General features: G+C 32.0%; 1 protein-coding gene across 1 annotated transcript in view; it reads left to right on the top strand.

Annotated features, from left to right (window-relative positions):
- The window catches only part of LOC119839794 (phorbol ester/diacylglycerol-binding protein unc-13-like), a 50,568-nt gene that overhangs the window by 26,567 nt on the left and 197 nt on the right, over positions 1-23,804 (top strand). Inside the window, exons 4-8 of the mRNA XM_038366235.1 lie at positions 3,640-3,754; positions 5,493-5,619; positions 21,037-21,150; positions 22,611-22,726; positions 23,447-23,550. Of these exons, the coding sequence (XP_038222163.1) occupies positions 3,640-3,754; positions 5,493-5,619; positions 21,037-21,150; positions 22,611-22,726; positions 23,447-23,550 (576 nt within the window). The remainder of the gene's footprint in view (positions 1-3,639; positions 3,755-5,492; positions 5,620-21,036; positions 21,151-22,610; positions 22,727-23,446; positions 23,551-23,804) is intronic.

The raw sequence follows: 23,804 nt of genomic DNA on the forward strand, positions 1-23,804 counted from the left end.
TCATTTATTGTGAAATCTCTAAAACCGTTGGTCGAATAAATTTGAAATTCAGAAGGGACTCGTTATCCTTATTATATATGCACATGAATATTATAATTTTAAAAGAGAAACGTATAGTTCTATGCCCGCTCTTCTCTGTAGACCTTTTTTAAACCTGCGTCTATAAATTTTCTCTATTTTGACAGTTCAAAGCACTTCTAAACGAAGCCAAGTTAAATAAATGAATGTTTGTCTTTGAAAATTTATGTCATATTTAAATAAACACCTGGACGAAGTCGCCCACTTAGTTATATTCACAAACCTTGTCAATAAGCATTATTTATTATTAATGAGTCAAAATTGAGTGTACATAAAACTGTAGAAGTCTAGATATGGGTGGCTTTATGCGCTACCCTTTCTAACTTTGATGCTGAGTACGGTTGACTGTGCGGAAATAAAAATGGGTGAAATTTTGCTTGCGTTTCATATTATTTTCATTATAAGAGCTACTGTATAATTTAACAAATTGTTGAATGTAGAATGAAATTATTAGGTTATGTTTTTTGTTTCATAAGATAAATATGTATATAAAATAACGATGAACAATTTATGCATTTTCTAAATTAATGCTTTTATGTATAAAATGCACGTGTTCATATTTCCATTTAATACTTCTATTATTTAATGTTTGTCAATGATTACATTATTTATATAAAAAATAAAGAATCAGAGGTAAACTGATGATTGGAATGCAATGAAAATTGATACAGAAAGCGAACCAATACGGTTTCGAAGAAGTTCGAAGATTTGTTTCTTTTCTGAGGCTCGTAACCAAAATCGAATGGCTTAGTATTTGTCTATCACGTGTCTGTTGCTATTCGCCTACTGTTTAAAAGATTTACTACGGTCGTGCTGGCACAGACCCCAATAAATCTGTCTTTGCCAACAAGCTCGAATTATTTAACGTTTTTCCTATAAAATTTCCTATGAGGAAAGTTCAATAAGACACGGGTAACAAGATTGAAATTGAAGCCGTGGCAGGAAAAAGAGCAATATAATATTCGAATTGGATTTATGAATAAGTTTATAAATAAAATTAATTATATTATACATTCGAATATAAATGATAAACGTACAAGTACCTAAGACATATAATTGATATACATACATGTGTTTAAGAGTTCCTAAATAGCTTCCTAATCTGAAATTTTTTATTCAAAATCACCGTTATGCAATGCTTTTTATTCACTTTCAAATGTGAAAACATTATGGTTACAAATCTAATCAGTGCATGACCCATTTGGTGTCGGTTATATTCGAAGACCGTTTACAATAATGACAAAAAAAGATCGAATTTCCCTTCTGTCTCTTATAAAGGAAAGATAACAGATGCTAGCTAATGTAATGGTTATGTATATACATGTGGTGTGTTTGTCAATGTACGACGTGGCTCCATTAACTTGATTTATACGAATGTAACGGAGTTTGATTGGCTTCAACCATCTTGAGCATTAGCTAGGCGCTTTTTGGTGATTGGCAATGTTTATAAGGATATATTTTAGCGTAACCATTTATACTGATTTCGGCTCACTGTATTGGTCTGTCTTTTCTGTAATTAGGGTAAAAAAAACCTACAAACAACAACTTTTAGTAACTGGACGTGGAAGTTATATGACTAAACGAATAATCATAATTAATTTTCCATTATTTCAATATATCTTCGGTGTTTGGGGACATCGCTTTTCTACAACTTTACTCTTTACCCTTTTCAACATATTACAATAATTTTTAAACGTACTGTTAAACATTAAGCAATAATTGTAGAGTTATTTACTGTATACGACGGGCGTGTTAGGTTACCTGTGAAATACACAAGCCGAACGACCGAAGCAAGCGTGCCGCGGCAGCAACCGACGAGTCCCAGAATCGATCATTATTTCCCACTCTAAGCAATCTAAATGGACCAAAATAAACCTCAGTATATATACTCAATAACATACTCTATATTGTAGCTTTTAAAACGATAGTAACAATATTTTTTCACTACTAAACTAGTTTTAACTAGGCAAAACCCGTTGAAACCGGAAAACAGGCTAAAGCTGTAACTTACATACTTTCCTATATTTAACATGACAGGAAATGCAATACATTTAATTCATAATTCATAATTCATTATCTATGCAACGCGTGGCTTCATTTTATATCTGTTGATATCAGTTTGTTAATGAAAATTGGCTGTACAACAAAAATATCGAACCTCCCAGTAGATAACACATCGATCTCATGATAGCTGATAAGACTATTCTACTATATTTTGCGTTTATTTGAAAACTATAGCGATAAAACAGAATGTTTACATTAGATAAATAGTTAATATTGTTAATGTGATCAAATTGTTGCAATTAAGGCAATTATAAATCCCCATATAGGATTCTGTTATACGATAATGTGTGGACACGTAAAAAGTAATATTTTCGAAGTTTATATCATACTTATTTAACTTACTAGTTACTACTATAGTAGTAAGGAATTTAGCCATATAACAGATTGATATTTACGTTTTAAGTTGTTAGTATAAAAAAAGTTATTGGATTAATTTCATTACCAATGATATTTAGATAAATAATATGTCATTAGTCTTATAAAACGTGTAAAAGTAAGTGACGATACAAATTATCAAAACATTGTACACATTAACAAGTTTATATACCTACAGTCTACACCAACCTACATATACTTTCCCGAATCGTTTACAACGGAGATCGGCAGATTCAATTGGCAACACTACGGAGCGTTGCCGTGGTTCAATACTAAATGTATCCCAATATCAGTATCGTATGTTATGCGAATCGAGAAAACCCGCCCGAAATCGAGTGGGTTTACGATACCCTAATATATTCAACATTTTATTGGCCATTTACGCGAAATGTGTTGTACCGAGATTTTTCAACTTTCTAATTAAATTGTAAATTCTATTCATTTCGATTCAATCTTAAATAGGTTCGTGTAAATTGTTGACAGCGATCCGGGTAAAATAAGATTGATTGTTTTAGCTTTGGGAATGCCTACGAAAATGTTCAATATACTGAAGCAGCGCTCATTTAAATGTAATTACGCGGTACTTTTCCGGCCTAGGCGGATCGTTCGATCTATTAGATTAAGCTTGCGATCAAGTTATTAAGGGTCTGTTAGATATCTGAATATTGTAAATTAAGAGTAATTTGTGGTTTTCTGCTTTGTATATGGGGTTTTGTTTAGGAAAACTTATCCAAAATTGATCATCTAATATAGTACAAACATATTGTATTATCTATATTATGCAATCTTTTCGCTACTTATTATAAAAGTCACTATAACTGTATGATGAATTATTAAAGATAACAGGGTGTATTAAAATCTTAACTACGATAACTGTGAAGTCATATTCAATATCCATTACGTGTATTGTTAAATGCATATTTTTGATTACTTGTGCCGTGCGGTTTCTCCCTGATAGTCTATCGCCTCCATAAATAGAATACCTAGCACAGGAATGAAATCAAATCGGAAAAGTTCCTGAGATTATCGTTTAAAAACTAACAAACTTTTTATCTTTAAATATTTTATTACGTAAGTAAATAAGTAATATACATAATTTTAAAGTGTTAATTTATTTTTTAGTGAAATAAACGACATCAACCTGGGCCTCCTGATAGAAGTGTGGAACAAAGGTGTCATTTGGGACCGCGCACTTGGCTATCACTACCTTCCGCTTACATCAGTTGCTTATGACGAGGTAAGAATTTGTTATATCCTAATAATATATAGAATAAAATAATAAAATAAGTTTGGCCCTTGGCGACAACGTAAGTAAGACTTACAGAAGATATTGATGTGTGAAAAGCGTTTGTGTGAAAGAAATTTTAAAACGTAAGAGAAGAAATTGATGTGAGTGAGTGTGTGAGCTCTTATGTGTGAAAGAAATTTTAAAACATAAGGTTCCGTGTTAAATAATTAGTTGTGTACATTAGAAACTTTAATCTAATGTCCCACTGATATATTTCTGTTATCTTTCGATAGTATGTATATGTCATATTATCAAAGATAGTATCGAAGCATTAATGTAACACAGACATGACAAACTGTGATTACATTTTATTGAAATTACTTTTTATCGAAAAGAATATTAGAAAAAGTGACTGTCTATATTTAAAAGGCAATCTCTCAATTAATGTTTCAATTGCATGAGTGTTTTTTAAACAATATCTTTCTTAATTTAACCATTTGAATTCACTAGACAAAATACACAGCTTATTTATCATCAGTCTATACATATTTGTTCCCACTGCAGCTACAGGCACAAATGGCAGACGCCACATGTCCACTTTTGCAGTACTTGGACGGTCTGGTTACCTCACGATATTTTCCTTAACCGATTGTAGCTGTAATAAAAAATAACTCTTTAATTCTCGCCATCTCATCTCGAACCTAGGAAGTTATGATTGAAGTCGAAAGCCACCCACCACTATTCTGTAGGTCTAAACAAATGGCAAATACATCGTAAGCTATGTAGTTTATGCATTTGAACATGCATTATTTATAAAATATAATTATATGAATAATGAAAATTTACAAAAAATGTGAAATATAGATAAAAAATAGCTGTAGTAATAATTTAAATGTAAAAGCTAGCTTTTGCTGGCGGCCTCGCATGCGTTATATTCGGAGTAAATATATGTTATCCTACTATAATATTAATCTCAATATTTTAATATCCTACTAATCCTAATAATATTATAAATGTAAAAGTTTGTAAGGATGTGTGTGTGTTTGCTTCTCTAAAAAAAACAAAAAGTGTTTGCAAAAACTACTGAACCGATTGCAATTAAATTTGGTACGTAGATAGCTGGACAACTGGAATAACATATAGGCAACTTTTTATCCAAATATTCTTACAGGATACGGACTTATGCGAGTGAAACTGCGGGGCGCAGCTAGTTTAATTAAGCGTTAGCGTTAAGGTTCATCCCTTCTAACAAGTTGCATAGCACATGCATGTGGTAGGTGGGTCGATCAAAACAGTATAAAAAAATATGCACACAACAAACACTCTCAGGAGGAATACTTTATATTAAGGGATACTAGATGTAACGAGATGTAACAAAATAATGTAAAAAAGTATGGAAATAACTAAGTACGTCGTCCTTACTAGATTTATAACGCACCGAATCTCGCGATACACAAACGCGGCGTTATGATTATTAGATAATACAAAACAATTAAAAAGCAACCGAAACATCCCGTCAAGTGCTTTGTATATAAAGTAAATTATGAGAATTACGTGATTACATGAGAGGCGACAGACGACGTCTTTTTTCAACATTACTACGACGACTCGACAACGACTCCCGCGCTCCCTCCGACCGCATGAATACATCGCGTCACTCGCTACCCTCAGATGTTAATAATTTTGCTTTGTCTATTCCGAACGGAGGTTTTGTGAAACTGAACTTGTTCTGGTTGGTTTCCCGCAGCAAGAGTGTGGCGGTCGCTGGGTGGAATTGGAGGCACAGTTGATGATGCGCGGCGGGGCCGTGGTCGGCACCACCGGACCCACGGGCCATGCTCTGCTCCTCGACTGCAGATTTGAACCGCCTTTTGGTAAGTGCCTAAAGATTAACAGATATCCGACTTCATTATGTTTCATACGTATATTTCATACTGACACATGGCATACGTATCTCATATGCTTCATCATTTATATCTTAACAATGCGTATTACAATGTCAATCGTATTGGTTTAACCTTTCCATGATTTCAATACAGATGAATGCACTTCTCGAAAAATAGAATTGTTTAAATTCTTGACTACCAATTCCTAACGCGTAGGATTGCTAGACGTAAGCTTGGTAAAGTAAAATGCATAGGGTATTTTATGAGTATTATTTTGTAATCCGCGTATTAATAACTATAAGTTCCGTTGAGCATGGTACATCCATCCCAACAGTAGGACATCCTATATATCAATCCCATACATAGAATATTCTATTCTACTACAATTTGTGTCAATTGTCAGAGTGCTGCTGCTGGTCGTAAAATGATTTAGCGTATAATATGGTATTGTAAAACTAAATCATAAGTTTATCACGATTCCTTACCTTTTATAAACGAAATAATCTAAAGTATGGATGAGAGTTAAATATGATATATAGAATATATAGCCTAGTTTGAAAACTAATTATAAGTATAACTAATATAACTAAATTTAAACTCGTATTTAATCAAGTTCTCGTGTTTGATATGGCCTCTGGTCTAAGAAGGCGTTTCTCAGAAGATCAGCATTTATCAGAACGATTTTGCAATTATTTCTCGTAAGGCGAGTAGGAGTTGATTGTTCAGATATAAACGAATATTGCACGAGGTCTTCGTAAGCCCTCGCCCACTTAAACAACGTTTTATATACGAAGATAACAACTAATTTTGTACCTCATATTGCTAAGGACCGTGGGCGTTTTGCAAATTGATTCGGTATAAAATGCTTATTTTCAAGTGAAGGGATGATATTTCAATACCCGTGGGTTTCATGTAACAATTAGATAGATTGACCCGCCCGCGCTTTATTCGAAAAACCAGAATAGAAAGATCTCTATTGGCAAGGCAGCGTGTACGTATCAGAGATCAAGTGATGTTGGGAATCTACTCGAAATATAGTTTTACTATAGTTTAGCAACTCCTTTGAAACTTTGAGAATAACATGTACTTAAGAATATTAATACGAAACATTTTTAATACGCATTTGAGTACAGTAAACAGTAAATTATGAAATGTTATATATTGTTATTTATTAGATACATAAATTATAGGACGTGATGTAGAAATTCTATATGTTGGTATTTAGATAAAATTAGTGAATTTCTTTTGAAGCCATTCTCAACAAAGTCGTTCGCCACTTCGGGCTTCAATAATTGACTTTTAAAATATCATTCAAAGTAATCCCCAATCGTAAAGTTTCGTTCATATAAAAACACTGTTTTTTAAATATAGCCCTAAGGTATGGAAAGACAGTAGTCCGTCAATTAAAAAATCCCTTAAAACTTAAAGTCAAAGCGAGTTCAACAGGCTACTCATAGAATTAAAGAGCCATTGCCTTAACACGGAAATTCATTTTCCCAACGCTGATATCTCTTTGATTACGTCGTTTTCATTTTGAAGAGCTTGATTCACCTTTGACTGCATCTTTACTACGCTGTCCTACTTTCGAGATTGTGCCCATTTAACTCAAATTAGTAAGGTAAAAAGAATATTATATATAATATTTAACAATAATTTCTAAAGCGGCCATTTTTAATAATAAAGTTTCAACATGAAGTCTATTGGTAGTGTGGCTGATTTATTTTGAGTAACTTAATTAAAACTAAAGCTTACTGAATAGCCTCCTTTACGTTTTTAGAATTTCAATGTAATTATATTATCAAAAGATAGTTGTTTTAGTTAATAATATATTAAATGGGAAAAATCTACTCAACTGTCTAGAATATTCAAATATTATTGAAAATAGGAAAAAATATAAAATTATTGATAAAGTTAATTAAATCCCGAATAAACAACTATATATGAAGGGTAATACATTATATTTCAATTTGTAAAGAAATACAGTTTTATGTCTGTATTAACATAGATTATATTGACTTTAACTGTTATGTACTTATGACATGAAATTTGCAATGTTTGAATGAGCAAAAAATAACCAAAAGATCTTTCGAACGATTTAGAAGTACTTAATAATTAAATGGTGATACTTGATACGCGCCGCGTTTTGCTATTAAATATTAATTATCATCGGTCTCTCTTAATTGTATCTAAGCAGACAGCGATAATTATTTATTATATAATAAAGAACCAATAATCAGATAGACGATAAAATGATTTTATTATATATTTATGATTAGTTGATACATGCAATTTCGTTTGCATTCATTGTAGCTTGATGTTATGAGGTTATAAAGGCTATAATTTAGTCTTTTTCAACCATAATTGAAATGAAGATTGCTTTGTTCTCCTTCTGTTTTAGATACAAATATTATTATTTGTTTCTGTTCGTGTTATTTATGCACGAAGGACACGCTTCACAACCTCGCGGATATGTTTGTTATATCGATATCTAATTTTATACATAAAAAATATGATTGCTCCTAGTTGGCAGCCGATTCAAGTATGTCAGGGTGGCGCCGTCTGGCCAATAAATGACCTTGCCAAATTTATGATGCGGTCACCCACTTGCTACTTCATGTTTGGTGCTATGAAACAATTGCTCTCGTGTGCAGTCATTAGCAGTCAATGATTTAGAGATAACATTGGTATAGTATTTTGTATAGGACAGTATTTTTAAGATAAGTAAAGTAAGATAGTTTCATTCTTTCTTTGACTACGGAAAGGCTTTACGGTATAAGACATCAATTTAACCTGAATTACAGTGTAATGTCACTTGTATGCGTAACATACATCAGTTTATTACACGTTGTATTTTATATTTTTATCTTTCAATTTTATTCATTTGTTTTAATTAAAATTTGTTATTAAAACAATGCTGAACAACTTTGGGCTATTAGAGGAATTAATACACAAGTCCAGAAAAATAATAATTCATAGACGAAAACAATACAAATGTTTTGGCATTCTATAAACGATGTCGCTGGGTCCCGCCATTATTTATTGCTCTCTTAAAAAATAAATGTCGCTGAATTCCGCGATTGCAAAAGAATGACTGGATGGAATCGTATTATTTTTCCTTCAAGTATTTTTCTGTTATTCACATCAAGCTGGTAATGTTGGCGCCGTCGCGTCGGGGTTGCCAGACTAAAATAAGTGAACGGATTCATACGTCACGGATACAAAATAAGAGTGGCAAGCTTGTGAGCTCACTGGCTGGAGAGACTTGTCGGCGTCGTCTATGGTTTTATAATCGAATTTACCACCTTCACTGAGTATCCACAGTGACAAAACGATCAACGAAGAATTCTTTGTGCCAAAAACAATTAAGCGTACCTAACAATATAAAGAAGTTTTTAATCAATTGTAAAAACACAAGTAAAAATCACATTAAAACCCTAATCCCAATTAGTGGCGCTACGCAACACTTTTGAAATAAAATTAATTCAATAAATAATTCCATTATTCCCATCGTAAATTATAATTCATACATTGAAATGTTTTTGTATTTTATTACAATATCTATAATATACTGATTATTATAGTACAAGTCTCAAATCATCAGAGAGAAACTTTTTAGAAAGAGAAATGTAGAATCGATAATCGATAAGTATACGAGTTCGAGAATCAAGAATAAAATTTTAAGGACGCGCCACTTTACGGAACGTCTACAACATATTATAAGCGGGATGGAACATATGACACAAATAAGTTGTTATAGACGTATTTATTAACATAGATTTAAAATCTTTTTAACGGGTTTTTAACGATTTATTAATTATATTATTAACCCGACGTTTCGAACACTTTACAGCGAGCGTAGTCACGGGGAATCTTCTAAATGCATAATACTCGCGTAAAATAAAACACATGAAAATACTATTTGTAACAGTATTAAAACGTAATGATAGCGAATTTTTATATAATAGATAATAGATAATTTATAGCTTATCTTCTTACTGTATTTCTATTGCGTGGAATTGTATCATTATAGAATGAATTGTTTGTTTATTTATTACTCAGTTATAGTATGAACTGTGGGGTTGTTGGTTCTGCACTACAAATTATCTATTTAATCCCTTTCGCTCTTCTTGTTTCATGTTACTTTGTATTTATTTGGTATCTATTTTAATAATATAGTTGTGTAAGTATATTTCGGTTTTAAATGTTGCGTAAAACGTAATAAGCATTTTCTTTGAAATCTACTTAATTTATGTACAACTTATCTATACAAAGAGGTTAAATATAGAAAGAAAAGACATAATTATTAGCATCACAATCATAACAGTTCTAGTGTTGATCTTACCCATATGTGCTTCCTGACATAAATTTTCATATAGCGTTATTATTAAAAGCTTTAGAGAATTCCAAATATGTATATATCACATGTTAAATACAATACGTAAATTTATTTCACGGTCCGTGTTTTGTTTAAAAAGTGAAGATAGGAAAGATATTCTAGAAGCCATTGTGTGAGAAAAGGCTGATTTGTTCCTTGTATTGTCATTATAATTGTAATAGTATATTGGTATACATCGAATTTACGTGGCTTCAACTGCCAGATTGGCAATTTACATGTTGTAGTATTAAATAAACTAAACATTTGAGTTATAAATATTGATACACTTATCTAATACTATTACATATAAAAACAAATATATTTTTGCCGTCAGATGACGTCAGATTATGTCGGATTGTAACCCTTTCTAGCCGAACGAATATACGTACGTTCAGGATTTAATAAAATGATTTCTAATGTATTCAAATTGCAGATTCAGCAGTCATAATAAATTTATCTAGACAAAATTTTTATACTGTTCATTTATATTTCACGTTTATACAAATAGCGACACAGCAAGCGGATGGCAACAGATTCATAAGTTATTCTGTGCGAGTACTGTAAACTAGCACGCCTTCAGTCTTAGTCGTAAAGAGTAATTACGTCTGCAACGATGTTTACCTAACTAGGTGTCAGCCTGTACACTACAACGACTTTGATTTTAACGATTCATGTTTTCCATCTTTTGGAATGAGAAACAATTCTTTAAGTAGCATAGTACTTCGAAATTCTTGTTCATTTAACATCATCCTTTCATCTATGAAATTGATAAATTTGATACTCACTGTTTTAAGTAGTTGTTAAAAATCGCAATACACTGAATATATAACAGTTTATGGAAATCCGATAATATTTACCATAGCTTAATTATTGAATAAAAACCAATTTTCATAGCAAACATTTCAAAACTTTACAGTATGACTCTTGTTTGATACTTTCTGTCTACTCGTTTATAATAAGTATTAATTGACAGCCTGAGCCAGTTTCTTGTCAATCCTTGAAAGATGTTTATCTTGTTCATTGAAGCGCAGTATATGGACCATCCTTTGATGTTAACCTTCGGGTTAACGGCGAGAGTGTGATGTTTTATATTATTTCCCGCAATATTCTTAGACTCAATGTGTGTCCAAGTTAAGAATTTTTTACGTGAATGTAGTTATGTAGTTATTATTATCCAGTTTGTGTAATGTAACAAACTAAATCGTAATGTCGAATAAAAGGATATGTGTTTATTTATTTATTACTCTTCAACAAAAATTGTACAGGAAACTTAAAAAAAAAATATTAAAAACAAGATAAAAAAGAAAAAGAGTACAATTTATTGGGCGGCCTTATCACTCAGAAGTGATCTTTTCCAGACAACCCGGGCAAAAGGTAACAAGCATTAATACATTATTGGCGGGTCGAGAAACAAAATAGCTATACTAAATCGGAGAAGGAAAACCTTTTATTTACTACCAATAACAGTGATAATAAAAGAGAAGTCTATTAATCCTTGTGGTATATAAACAGATGCACATAATTAGTTTTCTTTACAGGCACTAATATACATGCACTAATAAAAATAAGAAAATAATAGAAATTCAGCTTTAGACAATCAGATATATTCTTTATTTATTTCTACCAGAATTCGAAGCTCCGACTAGTCCCTTATAAACATCACAGATCTATGCATCAAGGGGATGCGTGCTATCAAATAAATACTTTTAAAAGACGTTAAAGCATTTGTGTATACATCCAAGGTAACTGTGATATTTTTGCATCGAGAAAAACTAACATAGCAATCGCAATAACACACTTCTATAAACTGATGTCGGATCAAACGATCAATAATGCAAATAGCGATACACGTGTCAAAAATGAGAACGATTTAATTCAATGAAATCACACGATCTGGGTGCCATTAACGTAATGCATTATAGTCATATTTTAAGTGGATGCCGATTGCGTTTATATCGTACAAATGGAGTGTTAATAAATTAACCCTGCTTCGGTATTTCTAGATAATGTACCCTCGCCCTAATTCAGCAGAGTGTCGCTTGGGGCAGTGCGAATGGGATGTAACAGATCGCCAAAATAATAAGCTGTCGAGTTACTGCTACTCATGTTGATTTATAATTGTCTCGTAAACATTGTGATTTCGATCTCGATATTATATTTTGATCTAAGCTATTTATCTGTACGTGCTAGTGATCTGTAGTACAGGTCTTTTTACGACCTTTTTCAGACACTAGAACTAGACCTTTAGAACGTTAATACTACTCAGTAGTTTAATGATTTGTTAAGGGAAATTAAGAATTTATGATAATATTATTATTGTTATTTTAAAAAATTTATTTCATTAGAACCTACATCTTTTAACTGTTTTGTATTTTATCAGGGATCATGCGGATGAAGCCGAGATAAGCTACTATTTAAATAATAAAAGGATTAATTAATTGATATTATTCATATCTATCGAGGTATAATACTTATTCAAGAAAAAATTAGGCACTACCCAAACTGTTTATTTTCGTAGCAGTCTATCATAGTCTACGTCGTAGGCCGCCTGTGGTTTACGGCGTAGCTACTTATAAATTTTTATTGTTGTAATCAAAATTATTTCATAGTAATATTCAGTAGTTGTTTAACAGAATACAGTTATTCGAAAGTATGCTATTTGTTTGTTGTGTGAGCGTTTACAAAATTATGGTCATAATAGGTTATATAAAATTAAAATTATACCTAAAGTTAAAGTAAAACAGTTTCCAAATCATGCTTTTTTCTTAGCCTGTTTATATATATATTTCAGTGCTCGTAAAAAAGCGCAGTCAGAAAAATATTCTCGGTAATCATAATTTTTTCTTATTTATTTTTGGAGTACATATTGTGGGTATTTGCAGTTTGATAAAGGAGTAGTGGAGACGTCAAATAAATTATTATGGCGGTTATCACAACTTGAATGCAACTCTAAAACAAAGTTGTAGCAACTAGAATAAAATTTTAACCAAATCTTGTCGAACTTTTAACTCTATTACATTGAGATTTAGTCGTGGAAAGACAGTGTTTGGTGAATTTTCATTTTCTAGTTAAAGTTCTTTGTACGTTATCGATCGCAAGAAACATTTAAGTGAACGGTACTTTATTCCTCACTGTAGTAATTTATATAGAGTGCAAATTGTGTCGTACATTTGCGCTTGTTCAAAGTTGCATTTTCGAGCTGGTCCGCCGTTGTGCGAACACAATAACTGGAGCCCGCTTCAGGCGCTTTTAAGTGTGGGTTACGCAATACTCGGAAATTATTAATGTGCCCAGTTTTCTTGAAAATATTGCAACGTATTTTGCTTTCATATTTTAAGGCAGCGGTGCCTACGGCTAAATCATTTTGATGAATCTCAAATTATGTTTTATAAATTATAATCTCTGCATTATATTACATTACATTTGTATAATACAATTTTTTTCAATTTATTAATACAATTTCTTCTCAGATATTCTCGGAATTATATTATACGTATTGCTCTTTACTTTATAATAAAATATAGAAGTGGGATTCTGAATAAATGAAGTAAAAATCAATGAGCAATAACGGCATTAAAGTGTTGGTAAAGGTCAATTCGTCCCAGACCCTCTTTCCCATCCGTCAGATATGTATTAAGTGACACGTAAAAAGCAGAGATAGCGTACATAACCTTATTTATCTTTAAAAATATCAAGGTATCAAGGAGAGGAATTAAACAGATAATCATTAGTTGAATTAAAATAAAGTTGACGTGTTGAAAATAATGGTTTGATGATGGATTTTTGCTATCTTTAAAATGAAATTTGAAATCGGAAAGCATGTTTTTCGTCTGTCATATTTAATAAAAAATGTTTCGCATGTCATAATTAATAAAAAAAAAAAATTGTTTCACACATATAAAAATTAAAGTGTTTTCATGAAGCAAACAAAAAGCACTCATTAGACATCATTTTTATAACAAAAGTTTTTCCGTTTATCCTTCCGACAATAGAACAAGGAAAATTGCAGCTTTTCACTACGAGCTGTGTTTAATTGGATGGGTTTTACTATGAAATGAGGGTATCTTGTGAGCTGTCATGTTATCCCACATTCTAATTAAACTCTTCTAAATACACTATAGCGACAGAGTTCCCAGTTTTCCAGTAGCGTATACAACGGATTTAATAATACAATCCGCAAAACTGAAGTAGAATTGTCGACATTATATAAAGTTCACCGAAGTGGAACGGTCATGTTAGTAATAGGTGATTTATACCACGATTACAATACGCTTTCACCAAGTACCGGCTAACTTTACTAGAACAACTTAAACCTCGTATATTAAGGGACCTATTATTTTAATATTTCAGCACTCAAATATTATTACTCCAACATACTGTGAATATTATCCTACGTATATTAAAAACTAGCTTTCTGTCCGGATTCGATCGAGTGGTCTAAATAATTTTGTTTTGAACGAATTTTTGAAGAGGCCGTATTTCAACTTTAGAAGCGTAGTTCTTAATTATTAATTTCAACCTTAAACCTATTTTATAGCCCCTATTATATTTATAAAGATCACTTCATATTTGCCAATTTATTTTATCATCTTTCCTTTTTTTTGTTCGATTAGGTAACCTATAAATCGAGCATAATATATCAGCATATAATATTTTCTCAAAATCTGTTCAGTTTTTTTTACGTGATTGACGAACATACAGTAATAGAGTAACTAAAATACTAACAGATAAAAACAAAAAACAGGCTATTGTTTTGGGGTCTATAAAACACATAGCTAATAATTAAGAATTGTTCAACGCCTGATTCAATTTATACCAAGTACTTCTGGTGTATTCAATGAGCGTGATCAATCAGCCGAAAGGATATTTAAACGGATTAGCTTCACTTGAAATCAATTTCAATCGCTTTGATTAAGTAAACATTACATAAACACACCCCTAATTTGTGTATTCCATTTTAGATTTTATATGGTGAACGTAAGGTGTATTTCCGTTTGTATGGTATTATCCTTGATATTTTGTAAAGAGCTGAATGTGATAGCCGCTCACGGAATGTTTTGAATTAAATGCGTATTTAAAATACTGGTGTTCAACATTATATCGTTAAAACACATGAAATTCGTGTTCACTGAGATAAAAACGTTTATTGAAGTCGATCCAGTGTGTCCTGAGATAGAAACATACAAACAATCTTCTGCTTTATATTGACTCATACCGACTGGCTAAAAAACTTTACCCTAATAAACTAAAACCATTTCTGGTTTCGCGTGTATGAGATATGAATTTATTATAGGTAAGCATTTCAAAGTGCTATTAGATATCGGAAAAGTTTTTTAAATCATTATTGTGAAGCTTTATTTCAATTATAATATACTTTCAAATCTCGATATTGGTAAGCATGCAGCATCAGAAAAAGGGAACAGATCCAGACAGATACAGAAAAAAAACTGTCTAACAGGGTGAATGAGATTTTTTAAACTTCTCTAGTACTAAACACCAGAACTTAAAATGCATATAGAACACAGAGGCTCGAGGATTTCTGCAGATTTTGTGATAAATACCTTATTTCGTATTCTTTACATCCATTTTAACTTGCTCAATATATTGAAAGCTAGGTTTTTATGTTTGCGTTATCGACGAATTACTTACATTAGGACGTGATCATGATGATGATTTAAATATCCTGCACAAACAACACATTAGTTATTGTTACATTACAGACATTAATAACTACGTAGAAACTCGTAAAGGACCTTTAATGTCCCTCGTTTCGTTACGAATAAAATGGCTTTTCTTTTATTAAGGCGTAAAAATGATTTTACAACTTTTATATGAGTTTAATATAATAGGATAGACACACGTTTTGGATTGGCGATTTTTTTTTATGTAATATTGAAAAAATATTAGTAAGGACTCTCTTGGGACTCTATACTAGGACTGATGAGACATGTAAATTGTGGTTTTATCACAGATTTAGAATAAAATTTTGGCCACCCATGTCACCACGTACAATGACCAAAAATAATCGTGTATCATTTTAAAGCTTTTTTTATCAAGTAATTAAAATTTTTGTATATCACAACGAATTTAGGTCATGTGTCTTAGGAAATGAGTAGGTTTAAATATTCCTTGAGCGAATTAAACATTTCTATATCATTAATTGTCTCTGGACTGTTTTGATATCTTTGAAACAATGTAAAAACAATAGAAAAATTACAAACTGCATCAAAATGACATGTAACATAAGTTGGGGCTAGTTAAAATGTAATCACTTAAAAGTTAAGAAAAAGCATAAATAAATACGACGTAGATGCGTTTTAATATTTTCATGGAAAATGCCTATGAAAATATTAATATGTATTTGATTAGAATAAATAATGTTAACAGTATTAGTAAAGTAATATGAACGAATTACGACACAATAATAAACAGTAAATAGTAATGAAAAAAATTTGGCCAGATAAATTCTTAAAGGGGTGCGAGCGAGGTTAGATAAAAAAGCGAAGTAATTGCTAGTTTCCTATAATTAGGGATGTTTCTTTTGCTTATTTAGACGGCTTTTAATTAAAAATCAAGAAAGCTCATTAAGGAAGCTGACAAGAAAACGGAATACCAATAAAACTTAGAATAATGCAGAAGTTGAGATTAAAATAGTTTGAGTTAGTGGATTCTCAATACCAACTCCATAGTTAGAAATTAAAAAAAAAAAGAAATTAAATTACCCACCACGAGTTAGCTCTATTTTTAAATTTAAAAAGTTTTCAGGTTTAAGTCAATATAGCTTCAGAACTTCCTGGATTAATTAGTTTCTGTGAATTTAGAAGATCTTTTTAGTATTACGATAAACACTAGAGCATATATATTATTGGATTCCTTTCATTAGATTCCATGTTATTTCATGTAATAATTATTTTGAATTCTACATAACTTGTAAAATATGAAGAGAAGATATGTTTCATTGAGTATTTGTAAAATATCCTCCTATCCTACTAATATTATAAATAAGAAAGTTTGTAAGGATGTGTGTGTGTTTGTTGCTCTTTCACGAAAAAACTACTGAACCGATTGCAATGAAATTTGGTACCAAGACAGCTGGACAACTGGAATAACATATAAGCAACTTTTTATTCCGATATTCCTACGGGATATGTACTTACGCGGGTGAAACCGCGGGGCGCAGCTAGTTGTCTATAAGTTATTGGTATCTAATAGAGCAAATTACTACCAAATTTACTGTATTTATAAGCTGACACTAATACATATAGAACTAGTTAAAGGCGTTTAACCCCAATCTTCGACCTGTAATAGTCTCTCCCGTGACCCAATTTCTTGAATTTAATTTATTTTCGCCTCAGTATAACGTTAAAAAGCAATTGGGCGATGCAATGACGAGAATTAATCTTAATTATGGGTCAGCTATATAATAATAAGCTTTTTGTTTTTCGACACTTACTATTATTTATACGAAATATTGAGTTTAAATTTATGGTTTAGTTTCTTTAACATTTTTAGGAATACTTACTGCGTTCCGCAGTTTCACTCGCGTAAATTAGATTTTCTATTGAATCCCAATGGTACAATGTATGGTAAGATTGCAAAAAAGTAACAACCTATGTTATTTCTTATTACATCAGCTATCTACGAGTGAAAATCCCGTCTCAATCGCTCCAGCCGTTCCAGAGATTATCCTAAACAAATAGACAGACAGACAGACAACATTGGTAAAAAATGTTATTTTGGTGTATGTTCGGTATACGTATATGTATATTCATCTACATGTTGTAAAAACGTTATTTCCAATATGACAAACAGACAGTCTTATTTTATTTATACGTATGTGTGCATGTACAGATATATAATTAACGATATGTATACACTTTATTCCTTTTTTATCGTATATTATTTACGTAAATCTTTATAATGTAGTATTAAATCATTTCAAATGATGTTCCTTTAAGTATAATGAAAAAGCGAAGTAATATATTATGTATGTATGTATATATGTATATATATTTATATATGTATATATATGTATGTTCTGTTTCATATAAACTGCCTCACAAACTAAATGCGATCCAAAAAAAGGTCTAGCGTCTCCCGAGTAATCCCCGAATCTTCGAGAATCCCCTAGCTACAGGCCGAAATTAATTTGGATGTTATATAATTACTGTACAGTTCATTAAGCCTCCTTGCCAATTTCATTGCAAAATATCGTTCATTTCCGCGGTGGTGTAAACAGTGTCCAAATAAATTCTTCCCTACACTCACTATTGGCGATTCATTAATATGATCTTATTATATGAATCAGTTTCAATCGCATATTGGAACATGCGATGGCGTTCATTAAAGTCTGAAGTAGGTATGTTAATAATTATGCAATTTCCTTTCCTTCGCAAACTATTTTTACATGAGGTCGCAATTTGCGTGGTTACCTTAGAGTAATTTATAACAAGGTTGTTGCATTCATGGAATAAAATTTTAATTGGGAGCACAGTTTTAGTCAGGTTATTAAACATATAGAACATAGTATACTGATCTCATTGCAAAATTTTCGTAATACCATTAAATATAATAAGATATATGATTTTTAACGTATATAACTGTTTGAAGTGGAGATAGTAGGATTATAATAATGTGAAATGTGCTCCAAATGTTGTTGATTTGAAATAATGTTGATTTTTGTAACAAAAGCTTTTAAGAATGTATTGAGGTAATCTTAATCCATTGAAATCATTTTAATGAAAGACTTTTCTTTGGTTGTATTATACTCGTAGCAGAACTTTTTCTAACGACCAGTATTTATCTACCTAACTACTTATTACTATCGATGTCTAGTCTAACTATCTATATACAGAAAATAGGGTCAATATTTAATTATTTGATATAGAATTTTTTCGTGTTTAACCAAGGTTAGTAAATATCAAGATATATTAGCAATTAAATATATTTGATAAACATTGTATAATCTGTGATACAATTCAAGGTTCGCAGACGATTTAAGTGGTTATAAATATAGCACAATATAGCGTGAGCTTCCAACATATTTATAAAATATAAAGTTAATCAGGTGTTTTAATCTATGACTGAGGGTTATGTCACCTTTACCAGTGTAAATATCTAAGGGTTTATGTTGTTTTATTTCTGTTAATTTACAGCAATTTGGTCACCAATGACACTTTTTTTATATCATAGTTGGCAATGGAGCTGGTGGGTTGCCTGATGGTAAGCGATACCACCACGCTACCACCACGCTACCACCACGCTACCACGCTATTATTTCACGCCGGTTTTCTGTATGTTACTTCCCCGTTGCCAGCTGACTCAATTCGTGCCGAAGCGTGCTCGACTCCCAGATTAACGCTGTTTTTAATCCACCAAAAAGAAAAAGAGGAATACTATATATAAATAGAAATTAATCCCATATGTGCTGCTAAACGTAAAACACGAGAAAGGCCTGATTACATCAACTAATTTGACTTTTAACGTTTTTATTTAGACACAAGAAAGGTTCTTATAGACAAATAACGTACCATAACCACGGGTAAAGGAGAAGTGGATGTAGTTTTCAAATATTATCGTATAATTCATCTGTTTTATCATCATCATCAGCCCATATGTGTTCCCACTGCTTGGACACAGGCCTCCTATGAGGGTTCAGGCCATAATCCACCACGCTGGCCAAGTGCGGATTGGCAGATGTCATATGTCGTCGAACTTATGATTCTTGGACATGCCGGGTTCCTCACGATGTGTTCCTTCATCGTTTTAAGCAGTGGTGATGATATCCACATGTGCAGATAAACTGAAAAATCAATTTATTTCCTGCACGCTTGTCCGGTCTCGAAAACCGACTTATCGATTTTGAAATCCGAGGTTCTCACCACTGAGCCACCACTGCTATCTATTTTATATATGCATCATTTTATAGATACATGTAATTCTAGTTTCATGAATCAGTGTAATTATGGCAAACATTTAAAGACATTAGCTTCATCAAATAGATCTACGATATGTATAAGATGACAATGTAATTGGCGTGATAAGTTTGACCCAATTTCTTAGAGGTTGTATCGTTTATGACTATAAAGCTTCTTGCATACTATTGTAGTAGCCACGCATTCACGTCGAGCATACAATAAACTGTATAAAACTTTAAAATATATATGACTTAAGTTCCTTTTAAACCCCAGTTGTACAATAAATGCTGGCTACATAAATCTTATTTAGCCTTTATTTTTTGTAAAACCTATTTATTTTTCTTTGCATGGACTGGCAGTACTTTATATAATACGTTAAAGTTCAATTGCGCTATTTATAAGCGGCTTATAATTTTATTATGAATGCTGTTTAATAGTGGTTTGTCACGCTAATACGAGTATCACTGCGTAGTTGTGAGAGAATGACGTATTGAACGCTTGTCATCAAAGTTCTGATAACATGTACTATAAATAGGTTTTACAAAGGAGGTTTTTTAAAAGAGGTTTAATTTGTATTTTTAATTATAATTGCAAGAAAAAATTCGAGATAGTCTAATTTTATTTTGATAGGTGAATTATTTTGGTTTTTAATTGAAATAGAGGTGTTAAAAATGCCTACCAAATATATGGCCCAAATATTATTATTTTGATGAGTATAGGACGAATCCTGTTGTACTAATAATAAAGCGTTACTGCGTTATTGTTATGACATGAATAACAATTAAAATGTGGGATTGTGAACGGCTGTGTTAGCATAGCATTTGCTTAGCGTAGAACCTGATTTCTCAAACTCAAGAATGGAAGAAGCGTAATAATTTATTATTGAGTTTAATTATGAGATCACATTATACATAAAGGATACAAAGATAATGAAAGAACACACATTGCATTATGATTAAACTTTTTGATAGTTTTTTTTGTACTAAATAAAGACGGAAACCATTAGACCACCTTATAATTTCCAGCTAAACTATGTATTATCGGCTAATCCAAATCAATGAACCAATGAGCCAAGGTGAGCAGCTACTATACATAAGTACTAATGGCTTCCAGACGCCGAAGGCACTGGCGGTGCAGATCTGCAGCGAAAACTGGATCTACTTAATGGTGCCCTCGACGCGGAGCGAGCTGAACAGGCTCGGCGACAGCTGCAGTACGTCGCTCATTGTAAGTTCACACTGCTATTTATTTCTTTGATCATAGCTTATAATCGCAGCTAGCGACATTGCAAATTGCTGCCTAGGTTTTACCTGGAATTGAATTTGTATAATGACGGAACTTGTACGTCATGTCATGTCTCGTGTTGGAAATGTTATGCTCATATTACATGTCAACTGTTCATGTTCAGAAATGCTAGCCATAAAAAAGACTTGTTTTTGAATTTAGAATGATATTAATGTGTGTATGTAAATAAAACAAATAGTATTCCAAACATACTTGACTGTGAATTACAAAAAAGTTCTACCACTGCATAAAATCCTACGAGAGAAAAGTTCGTCTCTAGAGGTCTATTTTATTCGTACTTTTCACTTCGATACATCGTCCGCGGTCGGTGAAAATATAGATACATGGATTTACCATTATCAGTTAACGTTTGACCTTTATTTCTTTCCACATTTACAAGTTTCTTTATTCCGCGTGAAAGTTGTTGTGATACATGTTTCTTGATCGAATCATGCAATCGAATAAAAGCGTGTCATACAAAGAACAAAAGGGTTTTAAAACTTGCGATTATGTATATCAGATAATAATTTAAAGTTAGTGTTTATTTACGAAATTATATTTCGGAAAATGTGTCGTAATCCTATATAAATAAATGTTAGAATTAAATATCATTATTCAATGAATTTGGGTCAGATTACGTTACTGGATTTTCAACTGATTGTGAGAAAATTGATCAGCGAAACAGTTGCGATAGGCGTCTGTTTCAGTCCCATTATGGAAACGGAGCTTTCCTTTACATCGTTAGATACAATACAGTTGCATACGAACTACGCACTTCTGTGTTATCATTATTACTTTTGAAAATGCTAGTTGTTTATTTCATTCTTACGGCTAACAAAATGCTGAAGAAACATGATTATTGAATCATCTTTCATTGAAGAGTATGTTTAAGATGGGTAAGATTTAAAAATTATAACGACATGATATTTCTAGCAAAGCTTTAGTTTTTATAAGACCTCATTTCGTTTTTATCATTGATTTGTATTATCCTAATCAGAATCCATCCATCCTAATGAAAGACAAATCCAACAAACAAAGAATCTTTAAAAATCGGTCAAGCGTTCTTGGTTTACTGATTACTAGCTGCGTCCCGCGGTTTCATTCGCGTAAGTCCATATCCCGTAGGAATATCGGGATAAAAAGTTGTCTATACGTTATTCCAATCGTCCAGCTGTCTATGTACCAAATTTCATTGCAATCGGTTCAGTAGTTTTTGCGTGAAAGAGCAACACACACATCCTTACAAACTTTCGTATTTACAATATTAGAAGGATATATATTAGCAGGATAGGAAATTAGTAGGATTATCAGATTAATCAGCAACCCAAGAATGAATGAAGAATCACATCTCAAAGTAATTAACACATGATAATGCTAACGCTGTACCTCACGTTTTGTTCCAGCGGGTTACTCAGAGGACTCGGACTACACGTCTGACCTCAACTTCCCGGTGGGCCAGCACGCCAACTGCAGCGCATCGCAGTTCAGAAACGCGGCGCATCAAATGCATACGCCACAGGTCAGAATCGTACAGATTATACCGAATAAATATTCAAATACGCATATATCTGGACTGAAACCAAGAACTAAATTGTAACTGAACCAGTTTTCAGTCTCATGGGAACATATGTATTATTTTAATATAGTAATATTCTGTGAAAATTTCACTGTTCTTGATACATTATTGAATTTTCAATGAATAAATTGTTTCAATTTATGTGTATTGAGTCAGTCGCCATGGGACCGCACGAGACGCTCACATTGCTATGTCGGTTAAGCAAATTTCCCTTTGATCCTGATAGATAACCCTGTTCGAATCAACGATTTCCTTTAAGACTATCGTAATATCTATTGTGGTTGTGAAGTCAGATAATGTTTTACATGTAATAAACTAGCTTTCCACTCGTGGCTTCGCCCGTGTAGTCTAAGGAAAAGGGAAGACAGACTCAGGGTTTTCCCCGGAGAATTCCCGTTTAACCGTTCTAGATAAATAGTGTAGCTAACGCGACTATCTTTTATGTTATGTAACATTCAGTGGCCTGAAAACATTTAAAAAGAAGTATGCTTACTTGTGCGCGCCATAGATTAGATTGATTGCTCTTTCTTTCTTCATGAATCCTTATTCCTATATTTTCCTCGTTAATATCTTATTAAACGAAAAGAAGGTGGTTATATATTCGTCTGTATGTAATTTTTATAAACGTGCTCATATAAAATAATATTGAAATGGAATTTTCAGAGATCTTTGGAGGCGTCACGTGAAAATTCATACGAGAGAGAAGAGTATCACTTGCACGGCGACACTGACCCATTGTATTATAATAGTCAACCTAGGACTAATAGGTATGTCATTTTAAATCTCACTATTTTAATTAAGATGTTGTTTTGTATCAATAATTGCATGCACTTATCGTGGAATGTGGTAAACAGTTTACTTTTATAAAGGAAGAACCGTTACACGTACAATTTATGTTCGTTCAATTTTCAATACGTTCGTTCAATTTTAGTTCTTTTAGTGACTGGAAATCTATTATATGTATGTATACTTATAACGATAATATATTATTATAATATATTCTGTATGCATGCGACATTTA

The sequence above is a fragment of the Zerene cesonia genome, chromosome 4 (genome assembly GCF_012273895.1).
Source record: "Zerene cesonia ecotype Mississippi chromosome 4, Zerene_cesonia_1.1, whole genome shotgun sequence".
NCBI lineage: Eukaryota > Metazoa > Arthropoda > Insecta > Lepidoptera > Pieridae > Zerene > Zerene cesonia.